This window comes from Lissotriton vulgaris, chromosome 1_2 (assembly GCF_964263255.1).
Source record: "Lissotriton vulgaris chromosome 1_2, aLisVul1.2, whole genome shotgun sequence".
In the NCBI taxonomy this organism is placed as follows: Eukaryota; Metazoa; Chordata; class Amphibia; order Caudata; family Salamandridae; genus Lissotriton; species Lissotriton vulgaris.
The window spans coordinates 74,427,815-74,451,768 of NC_141686.1; the positions used below are offsets into that span (position 1 = coordinate 74,427,815).

The following is a 23,954-nucleotide window of genomic DNA, read 5'->3' on the forward strand; positions in this document are numbered from 1 at the left end:
ATCGGGGTTCAGACCAAATGACAGTACTGAAACAGCAATTCTTCACATAGTGCAAGACGCTCTACTTGCCCTATACCGAAATGAAATTGTATCCTAGTACTGCTCTACCTTTCGTCCACATTCAACATGGTGAACCATCTCAAAATATTGGACCAGCTGGAGGAAAGAATGGGATAATCGGGCACAGTCCTAGATTGGTTTTGATTCTCCTTAGAGGACAGATCGCAAAGATGCGTGGTGAACCAAATACTATCAGCATCATCCACTAACCTTATTGGAGTATAACAGGGATCAACACTATCCCCATCTCTATTCAATCTATATGTAGACTAGACATTTTACCGCAGGCAAACCTCTCCTTTCACATGTGTGCAGATGACACACATCTATATATCAAGACGACATCACTGGAAGAGATCAACATTGTGGACCTGGCATTAAAGAGGACCGTTCATTGGCTAACTAATATTCACCTCAAGCTTAACCCACATAAAAGAGAATTCCTTCTCATTTCCCCCCAGAAAATCTCAGCAGAGGATAATGGAATTGACCAAGCTGATTCCTGTTCTAAACTGTACTCTGAGTCTAGTGGATTCAACCAAGTATCATGGAATTACTAGAGAAAAGAACCTAAACATGCAATCCCACATTAACATGATGGCTAAAAATGCCAGCTTCCATCTGAGCTATGTTAGAAAACTGAAACCATTCATAGCTACATCAGACCTCAAGACATCAGTCCAGGCATTAGTCATCTCGAGGATTGAATACGGATGCACAACTTTATCAGGACTACCGAAGATTTCAACAGCCCCACTAACAGCTTGTCTCAATGCGGTCACAAGACTCATAATAGGCTCCAGAAAGTTTGACTACATCATCCACATTCGAAAGCGCTTACCTGCTAACTTCCGAAGCAAGAATCCATGTAAAGATTGCATCTATCCCACACAAAGCGATCCACTATACCTAACCCAAAAAATCACTGGAGGCAACAGATTTTCGCGGATAAATAGAGACCTCTTACTGAAACCTGCACTCTTCCAAATGAAGAGAACTTATGACAAAGCATTCTTTGGTGCTGCACTAAGAATATGGAACTCACTCCCCCTGAGCATTAAAAGGCTCTTGTCTACTTCAGTTTTAAAAAAGAAGCTAAGACTTTTCTTATGAACAAATGTCTCCCATAATAACAGAAGACCAGGCACTGTTAGGATACTTTCTAGATCACGTACTATATTAACACAAATCGATCTCTAGAAATCATAAGGACATGTATGTATGTTGTTGTAAGCACAAATGTCTCATTCTCAAACTGATTATTTACGATTATTACTGTTGCTTATAATTTGTGTCAAACGTGCTATCGAAAGTTCTAGGTTATGGAATTGAGAAGCACTCTGATGCCCTAATTTGTTCATGTCTGCGCTATATAAAACCCTGAATAAATAAATAACACAAGATATGGAATGTAATTTGACAGGGACATAAGTTCTATTCTCACTTTCTATACTTGTGCCTGTACTACAGGTGTGCCAAGGAAGTAATCTATACGTGCATAGGTTTTGTGAGCAGCTGAAAATAATGTTTAATCTGGTAAGGTAGGATGTGCGAGTCTGCTGGGAAGCTCTCCCTAAACTAGGCTAAACCTTACAGGGTGTAGGCCAGATTTGGCTAAAGCGTTGGCCTGATTCATCTATGTCATTATTTATTACTAGATTTGATATCCTATGATCAGAACTGCTGAGTCTAGAATCTGCACAGTATCAATGATTGTCCTGATTCAGATTGATTCCTGATTCTCTTCATGGCGTAGACAGTTGTAAAGGGTGAAACATAGCCCAACAGTTTTTATATGGTAAGCCAACATACTCCCCCTAATTTCACCTATCTGATCCACTATCTTACCTTGGAAGCTCACAGAGATAAGTATAGCTTTTTTTTTCTTTTAGCCGGCCCAGAGGACAGGTATTGTTGGGGAACCACCCCAATTTCAGTTGATACCAACTCTCTTGGAGAAAGCATACACCACCCCCCCGAACTTTGTTACAAAAAGGGCAGTATTGCTATTCTTTTGGTCAGTTTGTTAAAACCTCACATGTAAAGGCTGAATATTTTGATTTCAAAGCCGTCTGAGAGTAAACAGCTACTGAAAACCCAGAGTGTTTTCTGAGTGGGGTTTATTGAAGTAGAAAAATTGGTCCCATATTGTTGGTGTTTTGAGGCCATCCATGTAAGGGAATTGTAAGGAAGGGTGTGAGGCCAGACTAAATGAGTCTTACTAAATTTAAAACCATAACAATCCCCAAAACCAAGCTAGAACATTATAACAATCAAATTGTACATTAAGGATGAGTAAAAAACATGTGTGTCCTTTGGGCAAAGCTCAGACTAGGGCACGGCCAACAAACATCAAGGGAGAACAAATGCTAGCTATCATTCCTCCCATGCCCCTCCTACCCTCAGCAGAGCAGAGGGTCTGGGGACGCAATTGGACCCAACAACTACAGTCTTACTATCCAAACCAAAGCTATCATGTATCTTGGCAGCCTGTTTCTTTCGACAATTGGTACAGTTGGTGGCCTGTTATTCCTGTGCAATTGTACCGGGATCTGGTCACAGGGTCCTCTTTGATCCAATCACATGTTGCCACAAATAGGTGCGTCTTGGAGAAAGCTCAATCTTGTCCCTTGGCCGTACTTTGCATTACATCGTCAGGGTGACCAAGGACTCGTCAGGTTTCATATAGCGATTAGATCTTGTGTACCTTACCTTCACAATGGAAGATAAGTCAGAATGGTTGACCCCATCAGATGTGATGTCCTTGATCCCTAGGCCTTCGAAGAGAAATCTTGAAACAGAGCCAATGTATGGCCTTGAAAGATGAGAGAAGACATGGTACAGTTGGTGGCCTGTTATTCCTGTGCAATTGTACCGGGATCTGGTCACAGGGTCCTCTTTGATCCAATCACATGTTGCCACAAATAGGTGCGTCTTGGAGAAAGCTCAATCTTGTCCCTTGGCCGTACTTTGCATTACATCGTCAGGGTGACCAAGGACTCGTCAGGTTTCATATAGCGATTAGATCTTGTGTACCTTACCTTCACAATGGAAGATAAGTCAGAATGGTTGACCCCATCAGATGTGATGTCCTTGATCCCTAGGCCTTCGAAGAGAAATCTTGAAACAGAGCCAATGTATGGCCTTGAAAGATGAGAGAAGACATGGTTTACACTTTTCTAAGTATCTCCTATTTAAATTGGAAGTCATGAATGCAGACCAGGATGTCCAGTGTTCTTGTGTTTTTTCTTCCAGGGCAGCCTGCTCAATGGACTCTGTCCTGTTGGACATTTACCTTTACTGCCCTGAGCAGTATCTGCTGAAACAGAGCACCCGTGATACCAGTAATTTCAGACACCTTCAGGGCTCCTCTAATTCTGATTTAATGTTTGCCAAAGCAGTCCTCACGATCTTCTGTGTCGGCTTACAGATTGATTTGTTGCTCCTGCAGGCGTACTATTTCATGTTGTAATTATTCAATTTCATCACCCCGTGGTATTACATTATCCTCCAATGTGGACACTATGTCACCCAGAGCTCTGACATCCCGTTCCACCTTGTGAGTTCTTGCTTCACCACCTGTTGGTTTGCTTTGAAGGATTCAAAAAGGGGCTCCATTAATACTTTGTGAGTGGCGTGGACTCATGTGCACCATATTCCAGTGCTGGACCTCACTGGGAAGAGGGGCACTTTTTAGTTAAGATGTTAGCATATCATGTAAGCTTGTCCTGCACATTATGGTCCTTTTTGCTTTGATTCACAGCCATAGTCACTTCTACCTTAAACCAGGACACAAGCAGGTTTTTTTTTCGGCTGTAGATCTGATGCCCCTATATTCCATATCAGGACTCCAGCCTAGCAGCCCCCATCCACTAGGATCAACAGTTTATCACTTTATTAGTGGTCAAACCTTTAAGACAAGCTTCTAGGATATCTGGGAAGCGCATGATTCAGCTGTGGCTCTTTGGGTTCTGACAACAAGGTCTTACCACAGGTTCTTACCACACTTACACCCCATTGAACCCCCCCCCTCCATGGGAAAAAATCTTTACTTGTCTAGATGCCTCTTACTTTGTCCTACTGCCCTTGCCCATTGCCATTGTTGCAGAAATACCACTTGAATGTCAAGTATTTTTGGGCCCCAGTATTGCACAGTGTCTGGCTCTGTGGAGAGGCTGCTGTGCTGTAATAGTCCATTCTTCCTGCTAGCTATTCATCCCTGTGGGGGAACACCGCTCCCTATTCTTATAGAGCTTCAACCAGGGAGGGCTCCTTAGCTTCTTATGCTGCTGCCTTCAAAAATTCTGAATGATACAGAGGCGCGCTTCTCCTCCAAGCCTCATCCTTCCCCATAATCCCTGTATTGCTTGGTGGAAGTGCTCCTTCTGAGCCCCTACAGTTCCCAGGGTCGGGTGCAGTGATGTAGACAGAGTCCAGAGCAATCACGACCAGCAGCCGTACTACCTGTCAGGCTCCAACACTCTATCACCATTTCTTTGGAAGTCACGATTGCTAGTTTGATCCAGCACCACCAGGGAAGTGCAGCACCTGTCACTATCAGGAATCCTGCCATCATCTTGGCCATGCTCCGAATTTTAAAATTTTTAAGTGGAAATTACACTAAAAAGCACAAAGCATCAATGATAGTAATTACCTAGCCTCATTTGAGTCTGGCCTGATTTCGGGCTCGACTGGGTCCCTCTGTTATCTCTTACTTATTTTTTCTGTGCCTTTGTATCCCTGCCACTGCCCCTCTTTTCTTGGCCCCTTCTTTAGACTACCCATTCTTTACTCCCATGTTAACCTATGTTAGTCCACGGGTTCCCTTGTATGTATTCATTCCGACTCTAGTTGCCACCTATTCCTTTACTTAGCTTTGTGTGGCTTTACCTTCAATAATTTAGATCCTTTCTTGGCTTTTTATATCATTGTTTTGTTTGGGGCTTTTTTGCTCTTCCCGATTAGCCTTTTCTTCAGGATTCATGCAACCTATTATGAATACAAATTCACGACGGCCGGGGTCATTTTTTCCCCGTGGTCGCAGGTTATAGTTTTAGCTTTCTGTGTCATGTGACTTCTAGCTCTACTTTGAAGTCATGAGTTTTTCAACAAGGCGACTGGATTCTTACTTTCATTTGTGGTGGCTACAGCATACCAGCTTTTTAAAATTTCTTCTGGATGCAGTAAGGGTTTGGGCTTTAAATACGGTGCATCAGAACTCAAACCCGTACTTCTGGATTGCACCCAGCCATTTCTCTGAGTCCTTCCTCGGAGCACCACATTTCTCCTTTTCTCTACCACCTGAACTTTCTCTCATCCTGTTTTCTGAACGCCCTCTCGGTCCTTATCTGGCGTTGCCCCTCTACAGTGGGGGTTTCTACCACAGGGCTGTCTCTGTGCAGATTGTTGCATGGTTCCATCTGGTGAGTACCAAGGGTGGTTACTTGTTATCATCCTTCCCAAGGTCAGCTCGAAGTGGCATTTTCTTACCGGCCTTCATTATTTGTTTCCATTTTTCTTTTACCCTTGACTCTCCATCATTGTTCACCTCCTATTCCTTTTTCTGGTTTACATTTTCTCTCCTTATTTGAGTCATCACATGTTGTTTAGAGTCTTGTTTCCTGATATGTTGGTTTTCTATGTGCATATGCACTGCAGCCTCTTTTGGTTTCTTCTGCCCTACCTGTGTGTCTAGCTTTTTCTATGGCATGACACTTTTTGCTTGCCTCCTTCTAACTATACACCTAGGATGCCATGCTCTGATGCATCCAGACTCCCATTCCAATACTTCAGTTGGTTAGGTTGTGCCGCTTATCTTTTCTTTATTTTCTATAAGTGCACCTATCCCTGGTCCTGTGATGTGGCTGACCATTATCTACAGTATTCAAAGAGGGGAAAAAGGGCTTTTGGATAGGTCCAGCATAAAGGCCCAAGGACAGTAATTAAACAAAAAGATTATGCTGTTCCTCTGAAATTAGAGACAAAACACAGGGAATATGAGCCAACCTGACCACTCTGGTTCAAAGTTGGAAATCCATAGTATTGGATTGTAATGCCCTCACACACCCTGTCGGGTATCATGCTTCATCATCGGGATGTTCCTGGTCGGGTCGGGGGTGCAATACCCGATGGGCTCCCTATTTTTACCTTGAACAAAATAAACCTCTATAAATTACCTCTGATACTCTGTGAATTTTGTGTTATTGTAGGTTCGGCCGCAAATCTCTCGTTCCTCCTTTAGAAAATTCTCTTGTGAGTTTCATCCAGAGTCGCATTGCGCTAATTTTTGCATCAGAGGCAGGTGACATTAATTCCCTTCTCATTTAGGGTGTTTTAGACACAATGGAGAATGGGCCGGACACAGCAACTAGGTTCTGATGTAGAGGGTGATTTATTTCTCAACCAATGGCCCACCATTTCACCATGGGGATGGAATAAATTACTCTGTCCCCATGGTGGGGAGGCCATTTGCCTACTTTATAAATGACCACCAAGCATGTGGTCATTAATAAAAACATTGCAAGGAACCGCAGTGATGGTCGAACCTGGCAATATGTATTTTTTTCCCAAAACAGGATTTTCTTTTTGTAAAGAATAAAATATAATACTCCCCTTGCCATGGGAGTCTTCTCTCATGGCGGGAGAAGCATTATAATATTTTTAATGTTCCTTACCACCAGGTTTTACCTAGCAGCAAGAAAGAGTAAAAAATAACCACCACTCTGCCCATCTAAACTGGGCAGGCAGACATGTAGCCATTTCCCTAAAGACCCCTACTTCCTAGGGACACTGGAGAAGTTTGGCCACGGCAGAGACAGGGTAGCCCAACTGAAGGGCAGCCCACATTTAAATCAGGCAGGCGGACCTTCATGTTGGTAGTGTGTATACATATAATTCACCCCCTTAGAATTTGAAGTCCCAATCCACCACATGAGTACACATCAAAAGTCCTCATGACCTCTCAGGAGGCACTTAGAGACTCACAGCATATCAAGCAGAGGCCAACAGCAGGGTCCAATCCAGGTCCAGTTGGCATTGGTCAGCCGGGTACTTCCAGGAAAAGTCCTCTTGCCTTGTGTTGTCTCCGTATAGCCACATATGCGGTTAGCAAACTGACTCTTGCTAGCCACTTCCTTGTCCTGGGTTCAAGAGGGACCAGATCTAGACCTTCAGGGCTCCTCTCAGGTCCCAAACAGGACCCGTTGTCTTCTGACCTTCCGCAGGCCCAAAACGTGTTCTGATGTGAGTGCCTGGAGATACCACATTTAAGCCTTGCATGAGGTAGTGGGTGAGTTTAGCTCCTCGGCATGATCTTGGACAAGGGATAAAAGTTATCTGGGGTACTCCTACCAATTTTCGAAGCAGTTCCTGTTTGCCTTACTGCAAGCAACCCCAAAATACCAGTTATCAGCATTTTGAAGATGGCAAAAGTCTTCGACTTCATTAAATTTGTCATCCTGTTCTCTCCCTTTCAAGTGTGCCCCCAATGGTATATGTAAAATCAATGACAGACCTCTTGTGGGACAAAAGCAGCTTCAGCAACTAGGCAGGGGATCCACAATGATTTGCCTCAAGTTTTATGTGTGAATTTAGAGGACTAGTCAAGCGAGATTCAACACTGTGCTGTCAAAGACACCCACAGCCCCAATCCCGCGTATTTGGTGATCAGTCAAGTCATCTCTGCCCATTGAGGCCATCCTATTTCTTGCACCTGGGAGTGTTTAACACATTTTTTCACACGTATTCAGGGCTAATACCTGACTGGGACCTGGAATAGGCTTATGTTAATTATGTTTCGGACAGGTCAGGCAGGTACCAACTTTCTAAAAGTTATTTTTCTTTAATATTTATTAAAAATCTGACTTTGCCATTGAATTGGATTGTTTTAACTAATAAAAATAGTTGTTTAATTATTTTATTAGATGGCCTTTTTACCAAAATACAGTAACTTTCACTCTAGTTGTTTTCGACATAAGAAAAGCTAAGGCTGCCACAGTGAAAATAGCGTTTAGCTCAATATCACTGTAGGGGCATGGTCACATTTATTTTCTACATGTTGTGCTTTTAAATACCATGCGCAGTATCTTGTGGGTTACAAGGATTACATTGTATTTCAAACAAAGGATTTACCTATTAAGAAGGGTTTACTTTGACAGCACGTAGTGCATGTTCACCATGTAACAGTCAGGATACACAGAGTAGTCCTGAAGCCATGTAGTTGGTCGCTGTCGTAATGTTAGGGGTAAGCATGCACCTACCACGAGTATGGTCCAGTAAAGGTCTCAGTAAAAAAGTCTCTTGCTCAAACCTAGGTAGGTGACAACGAGCGGCCGGACCTAACTTAAGAGGCAGGTGTGTAAAGCATTTAAAAAACACCAATACATCAAAGAAGTAAGACATAACACACAATAAAACTCCCACACCAATTTATAAAAATGGGAAATAGTTTTATGAACAAATAGGCATCTAAATGACAAAAATCCAAAGTAGAGAACTTGAACTATGAGTTTTTTCAAGATTAACTACTTTATATTGCTTAAAAACCTATAGAGCCACTCTGGGACATCGGGTCGTGTTTTACTGGGACAAAGACACGTTTCAGACTGACCGCAATGGAGCCCTGGTCGGATAAGCTAAGCGGCTGCCCCATGCCAAAATTTTACCTTCACACTAAGAAACTTTTCTGGAGCTTTTTCTACCAACAGCATTCGGCCCTCCACAGCAGGCCAGATTCAGATAGGGTTTGCTGGATTGACTTTACGCGAGGCCTTGGCCAAAACCGGGCAGTCCAGAGCATTCAGCGAGACGAACCTAAAATTCTGACCGGGTCGAGGTTGAAGGCAGTCAGCTTCACTCTTGAGGTCAGGTTGGTCACCTTGTGGAGCTTTTTCCCAAAAGTTCTCCAAACTTCAAGAAGTGATTTCTGAAGGTATCCTGTTAGGTTCAAAGTGTCAGAAACACAAATCCAAAGGACTAAAATCACCTGGGTGTTCTATGGAATATCTAGACTGCATTTCCCACAAAGCACCGGACCAAATCCTTAAAAGTCCACTGGACACACTACAGGATGGGGACTTTTGGTGGAGATGATACAGATTGGCTCTGTTAACCTGCAGTTGCAGTCAATCAACTTCTTAATCATTCTTGCAGCAAGGAGCAGTCCTCATGGCTGTAGCATCAAATTGTATAGGCTTTTAGGGGCAAATTCAGATTCCACTGGGCATTCCTTCTTTTCCTTGTAATTTCAGGCAGCAGATTTGAGAGACTATGCAGCTCTCAGATATTTTGTTAGTGTTCTGTGATTGCAAGCAGGAGCCACCTATGTCCAATGAGATGTTGGGTGACACCCAAAAGCATGACAACTTTCACCAAATTATCGCTCGCATCTACTTGCCCTACAAAGCACTGCACTTCCAAAATTCAAGATGGCTAATTTCTCTCCAGTGATGTAAGAGCTAGCTAAACCAACCCACTGTGTAGCTCATTTCAGTTAGCTCTCCTCCCCATGACATCTGCAAATTCCTGTTCTAAATATGCCATCCGGCTGGAGCACAGGATGTGGGGAAAGGTTGGCCTGGCATTCCTTACATGTCTGCTCTCTTTTTAAGCTCAGTTTGATTAATCCAGCCCCATCTGCAGGACCCATCCTTTCTAGCTGCAGAGCTCTCTCCATCAGATAAACTCTGTTCCTGACAGGCCACTTATCACCTAATCAAAGCAGCCTGTATAAGCCTGATAAGGCTCAGCAATCAGCAGAGACCAATAGAAAGCATGATTTTGGCTTAGAGAAGAGAAAGTTCCATAACTGATCTTCTGTACTAGTGATGATCAATTTAACAGTGGCAAGTTGTTGGATTTATCAATACCATTCTTTTAAGCTCTTGAATAATATTTACAACTTTCCTAGGAACTACATAAACTATTGCAATTATAGCCTGTGGGGTTTTTGTTCAATTTAAAAATACCAATTATGCAAGATTATGCTGGAGTAGCAAAAATGCAACCCAGGGCTTTCAAAATCAAAGAATTTCATTTATGATGCAATATTATTGCTCCAGATTTTAAATAGTTTGTTCATCTGTGCAGTGGACAAGGAGAGGACTTCATGCTTCAGGCTGTCATGTTTCACAGCTGTCACCTGAGCAGTGGGAGGTAAACAGAATGGAAGTCATGTGGTATCTCCCAGTGCTGTGCAACAGCAGTAGCAAAGTCCCTTTTCTTGAATCTTTTGTTTTTATTTTTACACAAAAAAGCTTAGTCAGCTCTGTATTAGGTAAAGATTCAAAATGTCAAGCTGTCATGCTTCACAACTTCACACAGCACTAGGAAAAGTACCACTACCGTTTGATGCCTAAAGACAAGGTTTATCTAACAATTACTAAACACAGTTTTCCTACCCATGAATTTCTGCCAATATATTGCTTGTGTCCGGGCGCAGACTGGCGACTAATTAAGCAGGCTGATGAGCCCCCTTGTTCCCAGTCTTTCCCTTTCATCACATTCTTACCTTCAACTTGGGGCAGCTTACAAGTAGCCGATGAATGGAGCAGTACTGCAGTACTGCAAAAGCACCTGTCCACCTACACTGAAGCTACACAGGGCATTTCCTGGTGGGGACAAGACGTAAATGGCAAGACATATATGTGATGCTCATGAATGTCAAATAGTGGTAAGCAGGCCTATTAGCTACTATGCCTAGCTTTCCCTTTGGAGTTCCTGGCACTTCATCGGATACCTCTGGCCTAATAGGTCAAATGGACAGCTTCAGGATCAGAAAGTCACCAATATTCTAGCTGTGGTTTCCACTCCTTGTCCTTCTGCTAGCTCCTTCACAGCTATTGGAAGGCTGTTGAAAAAATAAAATAGGACCACAAGCAAAAATTGTGTTGAGATTGGGGTGCAAGGTTGATTGGAGTCAAGGCGTTTGGTGATGTTTCATGATGATGCAGCTCCCTGAGCATTGTAAAACTTTTTGGACGGAGATGGATAGGGTGAGAGGCAGTATAGGATAAAAGAAGGAACACTGGCTCCCCTCCAGCTGTCTCTCCGGGTCCAGGGTCCTGATGTTTCTTCCAGTATTTTTAGCACTGTGCTTTTCATACAACTTTAGAACGGGTGGCAACTAGAACTAGACACTGAGCCATGGAGAATAACAGACTCGACCTGCCTGACTCTAAGATGGCTGCCAAAACCACTGCCATACTCACAAGCGCCTACCACCCGTCTTTGGTTTCTAGCCTTCTCATCCTCTCCTGAGAAGGAACACCTCTCTGGCGGAGCCCTAAACACATACATGGCTTCAACCTCGGTGAAGCTGCACTGACAGCTGTATAGGAGATTGGCCCTGGACATTTGCCTTGTTTTCTTCCCCGCTGCTGTCTCCTTCCTGTGGATTACCTGCATTCCTATCCTGACTTTTGTGTTCGCTAATTTATACCTGTATTGTTTATTTATCCTTCTGATCCCCTCCTGATCCTCACTCTTCTCTGGTGGAGGCCTAAAAGCATACATGGTCTCTTCCCCGGTGGAGCTGCACCGACAGCTTTAGGGGAGATTGGCCCTGGCACACCGCTATGGCTGTCACCTACCCAGCCGGATAACAGACATTTGTCTCATTTTCTTCTCTGCTGCTGTCTCTTTCCAGTGGATTAACTCCTACCCCTGGTCTCTCCTATCCTGACTTTTGTGTTTGCTAATTTACTCCTGTTTTGTATATTTATCCATTATGTAACTTCTGTGAAACTTTTGTAACTTGTAACTCGCTGTGTCCTCATGTAAAGTGCTATGATACCTCCGGGTCTAGCCAGCGATATATGTAACTCAAGTAAATAAAAATAAATAAATAAAAAAAAATACCAGAAATTAGTTTCAGGCAAAGAAGATAAAGTTCTCCCTACAGATTGGAAGTCTTCTTTTAGAGCTGGGTACTTGCTTACTTCAATTAAGATAATGTGAATTATATAATTATGACTCCCAGTAATGCTGTTGGAAAAATATCAACCTGATGAAGGCACATTAAGAACCTAAAAGTACTCACTTCTGCACACCCTGTCCCTCAGTTACTCCAGAATGTATTTCTCAAGTGATTAATAAAACATAATAGAAGTGAGATGGCATTTTGCTCAGATACGCATTTAAATGATTTTTCAAGTGACCCTTAATTCTCTTCTCTAACTGATATTATCAGGCTGTCTTAATTTCATAGGGCCTCATTTATGAAAACTGTTGCATTACTGCGTGAAAATAGAGATGCAACAGTTTTCACTACGCCCTCCTTGTGATGTGCCGTATTTAATGTACTGCACTACATGTCCCAAGAGAGTCACAGATACAACAGTTTTCTGATGTATCTGTATTCCCAAAAGTGGGGTGTATCTGAAAACAGCCCCATGTGAAAGGGTCTGTGTCAGTCTTACACCTGTTGTGAGGCAGGAATAAGATATTGATGCAGTAGTGTCGTAGAAGCGTAACAGTGACATTTCATAAATTTCACTGCGCCATTTCTACGACCCTTCAATGAGAGGGAGCACCCAACCTGCATACATTATACCTGACACAGGTATAATGTATTGCAGGGGTTTCCAAAGTGACGCACCTGCCTGGATGCGTCACTTTTTAAATATGGCACAATGAAGTAGTGTGGCTCACTGGTTAGAGGCGGCAGACCCGAGAGCAGAGGACGGCCCGGGACCAGGGTTCGATTCCCGGCGCGGCAGGTTTCTGGACCAGGGTCAGCGGACTCGATAATTCTCTCGCCTCGGTGCCCACTCTGATCAGCGATCACACTCGGCAACTCTGGGCATTAGCTTGCCTCATCTTCACTAACGGCCCCCCAGACCGCCGGGGATGCCTGGTCGCACCCTGGAGATACCCATTAAGGGACCATCTCTCAGGGAAGCCAGGAAGGGTTTCGCAGCGGTCGAAGCGCCAGGACGCCTACGGGTAGCAGTGCGCTATATAAATGCCAACACACACACACACACACAATGTGGCGCATTATTTATGCAGGCGCAGTATCACAAAAAATAATGCAACAGCGGAGTAAAAGTTTTGCAGGCCTTCATAAATGAGGACCTCAATGAGCTAAAAACAGTGGGCTGAATTAAAGAACATAACGCAGGATTGATAAATACCATCAGTAACTACTAGCCCATGATAAGCATTTTAATGGCTGTGAATTGATGCAGGAAGATGGGATGTTGCTAAAACAATAATCACCCCCTTCATTCATTACAGAGATGAAATGTAAAAGTGCTATCCTGCATACCCAAAGGTATCTTCCGAGTTCTTTCATGTGCAGGGCACACAAAGTCTAACCCTGAGCCTTCTCTGCTTGAGCACTTAACCTTCACAGTGGAAGCAGCATGGGCACAGCGGCACTATGTGTTAGATCTTTAAAATAGGTTTACTATCTTTAAATTAAATCAGTAGAAAGAACCCTTTAACGATCCATTTTATGTTATAATGACTCTTAGGTGGATGATAATGGTGGCTGAGCTGGAAATGAATCCCTGCAAATGTGCATATTCTGAATCCAGATATTTTACATCTGGCAAAACATTGCAAAGTGCCAATTTTGATTTTGTGCGATACTCCTTAAACCACTGTGACTCATCTACAAATCTTCAATCATACCAGGAAAGCAAATTGGCAGTGGAAGAGAAATTACCAGTTTAAACTAGAATTCTGCCAAAAATGTAGTCTAAAATTACAACAGAAAAAATGTCCTTGTACTTTGGTACAAGGCAAATCATTCTCTTTAGCTGTAATCCTAATTCCAGTGTACTCAGCACTGATATTGGTAAATTGCAGAAGGCAAGGTGAACATATGCTGCATGAGAAACCTGAACTGTAGTCTTTCTTAAAAAGGGTACATTTACAAAAAACCTTTAACCTCTTGACTTTAGCATTTTATTTGCTTGCCATCTTTAGGAAAGTTTGGGTATTTCGAGTGTTTGAATTTGACTAATGCTCTTGCAAGGCATAGAAGGTGCTGTTTTACTTTTATTTAACCCCTTTCAGGACTAAATTGCCCTGCCCACCCTACCAATATCTTACCTCAGTGAGCATGACAAGACCAATCAGGTATGAGAAGATGGATAGAAACAGGATAAGCAGTTCCCTGCGATTCTTCTTCCGAAAGGTATTGGGGTACATGTCGACCATCGCAGTAACCATGCTCTCCACACAGACAAACTGAGAATAGATAAGTTCAGTACAGTTGTTAAAGCATTTCTTCAATGCAGTGGTGGCAGGCATGGCTCACGGGTGGTGCGGCGGGCGGGTCACTCAGGTGGGGGGATAAGCAGGGGTCACACATTTAAAAAAAACATTTTTTTAAAAGAAACTTACCTTTGCGCTGGGTCTGTGTTTCTACTGCCCCTCTCCTCGTGGAATTGAGGAACAGGAAGCAGGCCCCACTGACCCATCACAATGCTGTAATGCATCATTGTGAATGATATGCACCCAGGCTCCTCTGACCAATCACAATGCTGCAGTGTAGCGTTATTGGTTTTGAGCATCCTGGTTCAACGCTCCACCAGAGAATGGGGGCCAGGGCTTGTTCTGCATGCAAGCTGTAATGCAGCCTGCATGGAGAATAGAAAAAGTGTGCATGACTGGTTTAGGAGGCCAGAGAGGGCCGCCAAACAGTCACTGTGCACTTAGGAATGGGCAAACCACTCCTCCCCTGACCTGCTCCGAGAGCAGATCTGCAAATCTTCATAGGCACATTATCAAAACCTTGAATATTCTGTGCAAAAGCTAAAGTTCACTGTGCAAAATGTTGTTGTTATTATTGACAGCATTGTTAGAGTTGAATAAATAATGACAGGCTGACTGAGACTTCGGCATATCAACATGGATGATGTTTATATATAAACAACATCACTCCATTGTTTAGTTAGCCCGGTTGATTCCTGTTTACCTCTGCGAGGATGAAGCCCAGCTCTGCACCAGACGGGTTACCTGATGACACTTACCCACAGATAACAGGAAAGTTAGAGCACCCAATTATGTAAGCCACATTACAATATAAACTTTTTGGTTATACAATGCACATTGAAATAACAATTTGCATATTATGTGATATTAGACGACAACATCATACTGTGGCCATGTTTCATTTATAAACGCATGCACTCTTCATCAGTCACAAAATATAAAAACTTCTACTCTACTCTACTCTACTCTACTCTACTCTACTCTACTCTACTCTACTCTACTGTGATAATGACATCTCTAGTCTACTGTTTGGTAAATACAACACACAAACCCTGGCCACTTCTCTCTGCTCCCGAGAGAAGACTACTTTCAAACCATGCATCTTTAAGACCACAGAGTGACGCTCTGGACATTAGGTCCAGAGCAGTAATTTGAGGGTTCAGATTTTATCTGGAGGTAAAGTTTAGCAAAACCAGCGTTTCAGCTGTCCTTCGATGTCAAAGAGAATACTTGTTAGTGCCTTCCAGTTTCAAATTACCCAAACTGATCACTTGCAGCTCATCACTGGGAATCAAAGGTAAACCAGTTATGTAGATGCCTTAACTTATTAAGCTGCACATGTACACAACACACAAACTCACATGTGCTGCCCTTATATCTCTTTTAACCTTATATTGACATCTGCATTTAGCATTAACAAAAAAAACACTTTAATACACAAATAGGCATCATAATCCACTCTGTCCTCACCATATAAAGATGGCAGTTCCCGGAATGTCCCTGACACCCGTGCACAGGCGGAACTTCAGTTGAACACTCAAAAAAGTGTGCAGTGCTCTCTGCCGGTGGGGGCAAAAAGGGATCTCTTGGGTGGCTCGCCAACTGTTTCGAGGTGACTTGAAACCATCACAATGAAAAGAGACATGGACTGCTCTTGACAATGCAAATACAGTTCTTTACTGTCTGGTACGACAAAGAACGGATTGAAGATGGAAATAAACCCAAAGACCTGTGACCACATAACCCTAAACTGTGACCTAATCCTTTACACATTCATTATTGCATTTCAGACAATACCTAGCAAACAAAGCTTTTTAGGTTTCGGCTACCGTCCCACTGCTTAAGCAGTGGGTGGGCGGAGCCGAAATCTTTTGTTGGTAGTATGAGGGCCTGAACACGCCCTCTTCTCCATTGGCTGGCCTCGTAAATGCTGGCCAGCCATTGGAGGAGAGGAGCGTCACTGAGTTCAGGGCCCGCCTCGACGCGATTCGGGGGCGTTTCCGTGTCTTTTTTTAAGTCACGCCCTCTCCTCTTCCCATTGGCTGGAATTTTACCTTCCAGCCAATGGGAAGGGGAGAGGGCGAAAACACGCCCACAATTGTGTCTGTTGTGCATTCTTTATCCTCCGCCCTCCCTCCCGTTGTCCGTGCCTTTGCCGTTGTGGGGCAGAATCGAGTGCTTGTTATTTATTGGCAGCCCTTGGCGCTGCTATCACCATAGCCGCACAGCCGGTGTGCAGGAATCATCAGCCGTGAGTTTCCTCGCCGTTTGCAAGGACCGGGCACGCCCCTCCGTGATGTCAAGGGTGTCCCCATGATGATATCACGAAAGGGGCAGGTCCGGACCCTGCAACCACTGAGAGGAAGCTCACAGCGGCCATGAGGCTGCCATCAAGCACACGTGGGGCACAAGGAAGAACCGCCAAGATCCCCAGGGTGAGTGCTTGTTTTAAAGAAGTAGTTGCAGCTGTTGCTATGACACACCACGGCACTCTGGCAGTTCAGTGCCTCGCTGTATTTACACATGATAACAAGCAGGCTGTGCATGCTGGAAAAGTGCAAGCAGACACAAACGTGTTCTTGTTTTTCCTACTGTCTGGTTGTAGGGCGACTGGACTTGCAAAACCTATTTCGCCTCGCTGTAGCGCCTTTCCAATAAAACGCCTCTATTTCTAAAATCCTTGTACCTTGCAGTAGCGTTCCTGCAGTGTAGCGCGAACACCTAGATGGGTTGGCATAGCGCTGATTTACCGTTACTCTACTACGTCTGTTGCATGACTGGAACTCCACCATCTCACCCTGTTGCTGTTCAGATCTGCAGTATAGCACGTATGGTTTATCGTAGGTACTCCACGCCTACAATACATCAGCTTGTGAACTTTCCTATATAACTATATCGTTCGCCCACCGACTCTACATCTGCAGTATATCCATGAGGTTGCGGTGGGGCCTCGGGAGAACGTGCGTCCCACCCCCTCCCGCAGTGTTTGCATTAATCAGATTGCAGCGAGGTCTGGTGTCGCTGCACCTGCTGCTCCATTGATAGCCACGCCTCTACCCCCTCCACCATTTGGATTGTGTCAGCTGTTGCGGTTGCCTGTGCTCCATCTGAGTACAGCTAGTGGCGGGGGGAGGGGGTATTTCGTGATAGCAGCACCCCCAGCCAGGGGTACAAGGTCTCAGGCATGCGAAGGTTGGAGCGAGCCCCTGAAAAGCTCCACGCTGGTACTGTGCGCCGGTATGCAAGATTGTATTCCAAGCAATGGCCGTGCATGTTCCGTCAAGCCTGACCAGTGACAAGACCATTGCACACTACATGCTCTCTGTGGTTAGCCGCCGGCATAGACGTTGTGTGCCCTGTAATCAAGCGCTTCAGTGCCCCCACAACTCTACAATACTGGAACTGTGAAAATTGAATGATCGGAAAGTAAATTAGGCGATCAGTTTGAAACGGTTCTATGCGCATTTGAGAGTGTGGTGTCAAGAAAATATTCTTGCTTCTTGCTTATTATGTGTATTTAAGAAAAATGAAGTGAACATATTTCGGTATTGTTTTAGTTTTCGGCGGAAACTCACTTCATAGCAAATACATTTAAATGAAGATGAGTGCAAAACGCAATGCAAAGACTGAAAATACCTCATACGACCACTGGTCTTTCCGGTGGAAATAATGGTTACTGACCTTTTTGTTAGCAATTATGGTTTAAAAAAATTTAAATATGTCACTTTGTTTACACTGTTTAGTTGAAATGAGTAAGAGTTCCCTATTTCAAGATGGCAACCATGCTTCTGTAACACCTCCACACGCCAGTTTCTAAGGGACTACGCAGTAACTAAGATAACAGGCCCGTGTTGACATTAGTGATCCCTTGGGAGAGCAGATCGGTGGCTTAAGGAGCACTCCCTCATCTCCCCCTGTGCCCCCTCAACTGCAGAATCATGGCAGTATCTTTAGTGTCCTTGTCCCTTGGCTGGGCCCAGTCCGATGAGTTCCTCCGAGTCCTGGCACCCTTGTTACCACTCTCTGTGGATCCTCAGCCCTTCCCCGCCTCCTGGATGCAGAGAGAAAGCTGCAGCTCCCCAAGCTGCCGGAGGAGCTCCGAAGAGGAAGAAAGCGACAGGGAGAGCCAGGACAGCGAGCAGGAACTCTCCATGGAGAAGGTACATGTGAGTAGCACCTCTGGGGGCATATTATGCTTATAAATGTGCTGTTAACATTAATAATGTTAATAATGCTAGTATTCGTACGATCATAATCAAAACATTATTGTCATATCATATTACTGACCGAATTGTTATTCTCCTTGTCGATATCAATAATATCGGGTCAAGTTTGCGCTAGACAGATCTGGGTGGAAAATTCTGAAGTAACACATGCTCTGTGTGAATATTCCATACATAGGATACCAATACACTGCACATACATAAAGACAGGATACGTTGAGCTCAGCGTGGCTCTCCATGCTACCCCTCCCCCATCCGCCCTACAGGGCTCCTGCTCCGTCACCCTTGCCCCACTTTAGTCTTATTGTATTCCTCCCTCGGCGGCCGACTGCTGCTTGATTCAGCTCTCCCAGCCGCCCGGTCCTGCCCTCCAACCTTCCGGGGCTCAGCCACCTGCCCCTCGCCCCCCAGTCGACCTGCTGTTCTCGGCCCCCACGCCCCGTACCGACAAACATGAAGTGTGTGTGAATATGTTTTTTGCTCTTGACTGTTAACATTTCAACTCTTATTGACACAAAATCCTTTGATCTCCATCACAGGGCATGTATTACAGGTCTGGTCTGCAAGACAGATCCGGGTGGAAAATTCTGAAGTAACACATGCTCTGTGTGAATATTCCATACATAGGATACCAATACACTACACATACATAAAGACAGGAAATGTTGAGCTGTCGATTAAAGTACGCAATTATATTTGTTGCACTCTGCTCAAACATGGTGGGGCAATCCATTTCCAACGGAGCATGAAGTTGTTAGCTACCGCGCTGCACCGTCAGTACTGTTAATTAATTATTGTAGATAAGTATGTTGTATGTGGCTCTATGTGTGTGTGTGGCTCTGTGTGTGGATCTGTGTGTATGGCTATGTGTGTGTGTGTGTGTGTGTGTGTGTGTGTGTGTGCGCAAATGCAATAGGTCTTGAATTTGCGAGAGATTAAGCTATTGGCATTGTAAATGACAATGCCATTTATTTATCTGTTTTCAAAACCAACACATAAATAAAAATGTTTTCATTTACAATGCCAATAGCTCTAACTTTTGCAAAGACGAAACCGTTGCATTGTAAATGCTTGTTTCTACTTGAGAATGCTTGTGTCGTTGTGGCAAATGCAATTTCAGTGGAGTGTGTGCTGGTATCATTGTGTGTCTAAGACCTCTGTGTGCTCTAGGCTAATCAGATTTCCTGCACCCATTGTTTAATCCGGTAATAATCTTTTTGGAAGCACACCGTGCATGCAGGGGAGACTGTGTGCTGCTAAGACCATAAATATTTTCATCCTTGCTAAGCATGAGTTTTCCTTTAACTGAAAATCCTTTCTAGTAAATTATTCCATTGTGTCCACAAGTGAACTTTTTTACCTTACTCGTGTCATTACAGTATTTGGGCCTAACCTGGGGTTTAACCATGATCAGCTGTGTGTTTTCTGCTCGGATATGCTGTTGCGCTATATTTTTGGGTTTTATATTTTCGACAGTATGTTCATATTTTGCATTTCCTACAATAGGTTCTGATTTAATGTATTGTCAAATAGTTTTTGAGTGTACCTTTAAGCCCCTAATCACCAACTAACTGGAGACCTCTGTGGTGTTATGGAAATATCCTCTTCAACTGAGTAGGGAAGCCCCATGTATTGGCTGTTGGTTGTTCAAGCTTAAACCGTTCAAAGGATAACCCCATAGCGGTTCCAAAAGTGAATTCCACATATTTAAATGGCAGATGACATAGAATTTCAAAGTAACGTAACAGTAAATTGCAGAGATGCTCTCACGCAAATGTTACAGCGACACAGACTCACGTGTGGAGCTGTGACCTTCATGGTTGAGGCTCACGGAGCACACAGGACAGATGTATTCTATTCATGGGTCACATTCCCAGCAGTAAATACAAACTCAAGACTTTATCAAGTATACACAATAACGGAACCTCCTCAGAACTACACAGCTTATGAAGCTTTAAAAAAACCATTAACATACGAAGAACACCAGTGACTCACATGTTTAGCTCCGGGAGAGCAGGAGTGAAAATTACTTACAATTATTGGGGAAACCTATGCAAAAGTAGGGAGAGATACTTTGAGACCCAGGCCTAGTAAACTGCAGAATACGGGAAAATCTGAAAAGGAAAACGTGAAGCAGGCATCTGAGTCTTCTAAGAAAAAGTGGTATAATAAGATAAACAAAGAAAAGATTAACATTTTGAGTGGATCTCCACAACAGGAGTCTACTGAAAAATGTTATAATCTGCGTAACTGTGATAATATTAAAACGCATATTAGGTATCAGGATACTTATACAGGTTCCTCTCATTCCTTTCAAGAGTCATTCGAAAAACACTCAAGGAGAGTTGGACAACTAGAGTGCAGATCAGAGTAGAAGATGAAACCAAAGAAGGAATCACAGTGCTCTTCTGACTACATAATTAAAAACGTTGACAAACTTACAAAGTCCAAACCTCAATTCAAAAAGAAGAAAGTATAAGATATCACAGCAAAGCATGCCAAGGTTATTGAGGACTCCTCTTCAGAATGGGAAGTGTGCTCTGACCATGCTGGACAGCACAGCAGAAGTCACAATAGTTCACCAGAATCTTATGGAGTGTCTGGCAGCAGTAGCAACAAGTAAGTATATCCAGGTGGAAACACCGGATAGAAGACTCAGTGTCCTAGCCAGTTATAAAAATTGTAGCTCCAAATGGAGGAGGTTATACAACCTACCATAAAAGTTCTCTTTTGGGAAAACTTGTCAATCAGCTATGACATTCTCTTGGCTGAAAAAGATTGGCCAGCGTAGTTTGTCGTGCATTGTCCCAAAGGCGAAACAGTAATGTTACTTGCCTTCTCTGACCTCATTCCAGATACATTAAACATTTATATGCCAAGACGTGGGCCTTAGGACAAGCTCCAGCATTATAACGCAACCTTCGGGGGTGGGATTATGGTTGCCCTTATCACAATATACCTGTGAGGTCAGCCCCACAAACTCAAATACAATAACCCATTAAAAATGAGGCTGAAAAACAAATTAGAGAGATACTCACACAGCTTGAACATCAGGGTGTAATAGAAATTTTCACCTTCCCTATGAATAATCCCATGTTTCCAGTAATTGAACAAGACCACTTGTATCATTTAGTTTTTGACTATAGGCACTCGAGCACTGCTAAATGCAAATTTGCGGCACAGAACACGCACAGTGCGGCACTAATGAAAAATAAGTGCAGAAGAAATACAAAACCACATTAGACATTTCAAACAGATTTTTCTGTCAAAATATGGCACCTGAATGCAAGTACTTGACCACATTCTGAGCTCTAGGTTCTAAATAACAGTTCTGTTAATTGCTTCAGGGGTATAAGAATAGCCAGGGCTATTTTCAGCATGGGTAACAGAACTTTTAATAGACTTTGATGATCAGCCATTGCCTTATGTCAATGACATATACTTTGTGGATGATGACCTGTCAACTCGCTTGGCAAGGGTTGATCACATAGTTTTGGGATTTACTCACATGGGTTACACATTTAATTTAAAGAAATCAAAAATTACCTATCGCTTTGTCCTGTTTTTGGAATAGGAGCTGTCAAGTGAAACCAGAAGCCTGGCATTAAATTTCTTAGAAAAGTGTGTGCTGTTACAACCACCAAACACATTAAAAAACTCCAATCAATATTGATTTCCTAAATTTTGGCAAAACATACATTCCAGACTATGCAGAATGGATAACACCATTCTATGACTTGATTGATCCAGACTATTCAAGTTCATATTGGACAACTGAACACACACAAATACTAAGTTCTGTGCAAGCTGACATGCTAGCTTCAAAAAGCTTACACACACGTGTTAACAACACAAACCTGGTGATCTGTAAAACTGTGGGTACATTAATGCCACATTTAACGAATGAGAAACAGTATCTATTGCACATGAATCACATCTATATACATAAGCAATGATGCTTTTTGAACCAACAGAAAAACTCCAGATAGCGGAACAGACTGCTGTAGTGAGAGAAAGATCAATGGCTCAGAGAAACAAATGATTGTTGTGACTTCAGTTCAAGCCACAGGCGAGCATTCCAAATGCAAAAGCCATATATACGAGATGCATTCAATGGGCCAACTCACTGAAAGCAACAGATGTAGATTACATATTTAACTCTACATTACAAACACAATATATCTGTAATATTGACACAAATGTCCTCTGCCCATGAAGGAATAAAGCAATGCCTCTGGATTAGTATAATTACATTATTATACTGATGGTTCTGCTAAGCCTGCTGTAGGTTCCAAGCACCAAATATATGCTGCATGCAGTTGTATGCAGGATGGAGAATCCCACCCTGGAAAAAGCTACACACAGTTACTTGATGACTGTGCAGCACAACTGGCTGAACAGAAATCTCAAATTCTGGGACTTGAGAATACGGATCCCAGATTTCCCCACTTATTGTGTGTGATTCGTATTATTATGTGCAGTTTTACAATGAGTTCTTAACACTACTGGAGCCAGAATAGATTCAGAGGTTCTAAAGGGTACATAATAAATGTAGGACCACATGTTGTAGGAAATTCCATAGCTGACAAAGCTGCAAAAGCAACAGTGCAAACTTCTGCAGTTGAGGCAATTACTTGATCTAATAAGAGGATTGATGAAGAAATGATGATGGCTATCAAAGATGCACGCAATGGCACCCATTGACCAAAGGTTTTCCAACTAAAGGCCCGATTCCAATCTCGCTCGGAAAGCCCTACGGCCGACTTGCTCCCGTGGAGCTTTTGGAACAACTCTGAGCGCCTGAGTATGATTTAAGTATGAGCTGCTATACCCAGGTCACTTGGAGCCCTATTGAAGACAATGGGAGCATGTTGTACATTGCGTACAAAGGCTTCGATTGAGAAAAAAGTACGTAGCGGAAAAGGGTGCCCCCCCTGTTGTGGGGAGGCATTGGTGTCCACGCACCATACATGCAAGGGTCCCCCCTATGACTGAATTGTAGGGCTACGGGTGAAGGGGGGCCTCTATGGCCCCCCAAAGTCTGCTTCCCGAGGCTTTTTCGAGTCAGAGGCTCTGAGTCGAACTGGCTGCTAGACGTGTGCATCGTACTTGGTTGCTCGGACATCGGGCCCATTGCGCTGCACGAGTCAGCCATGTTGTAGTCGTCCAGAGGGCTTTGCTAATGGGTACAAGTCGCTCGGAGCTACAGTCGATATTCACATAGTACCCGCTTGCTCGTACGGTGGGACGAGTCAGTTGGAAATCGCACTTGTGACTCGAACTTGCTCCTGACGGATGCCGCCAGGAGCCCTTCGGGGCGAGATCTGAATTGAGCCCTAAATAATAATATTAGCTGCACACGAGGATCTAGCATCTGCATAAACAGTAAATTTTGCAAAGGCACATACAAATTTTCACATACCAATCACAGGGATGGTTAGTGTGGAC

At 43.5% G+C, this 23,954-nt stretch overlaps 1 protein-coding gene across 1 annotated transcript in view; it reads right to left on the reverse strand.

The window, feature by feature from the left end:
• The window catches only part of SLC6A13 (solute carrier family 6 member 13), a 758,242-nt gene that overhangs the window by 44,190 nt on the left and 690,098 nt on the right, over positions 1-23,954 (reverse strand). The window contains exon 11 of the mRNA XM_086952830.1: positions 14,119-14,256. Coding sequence (XP_086808956.1) covers positions 14,119-14,256 — 138 coding nt within the window. The remainder of the gene's footprint in view (positions 1-14,118; positions 14,257-23,954) is intronic.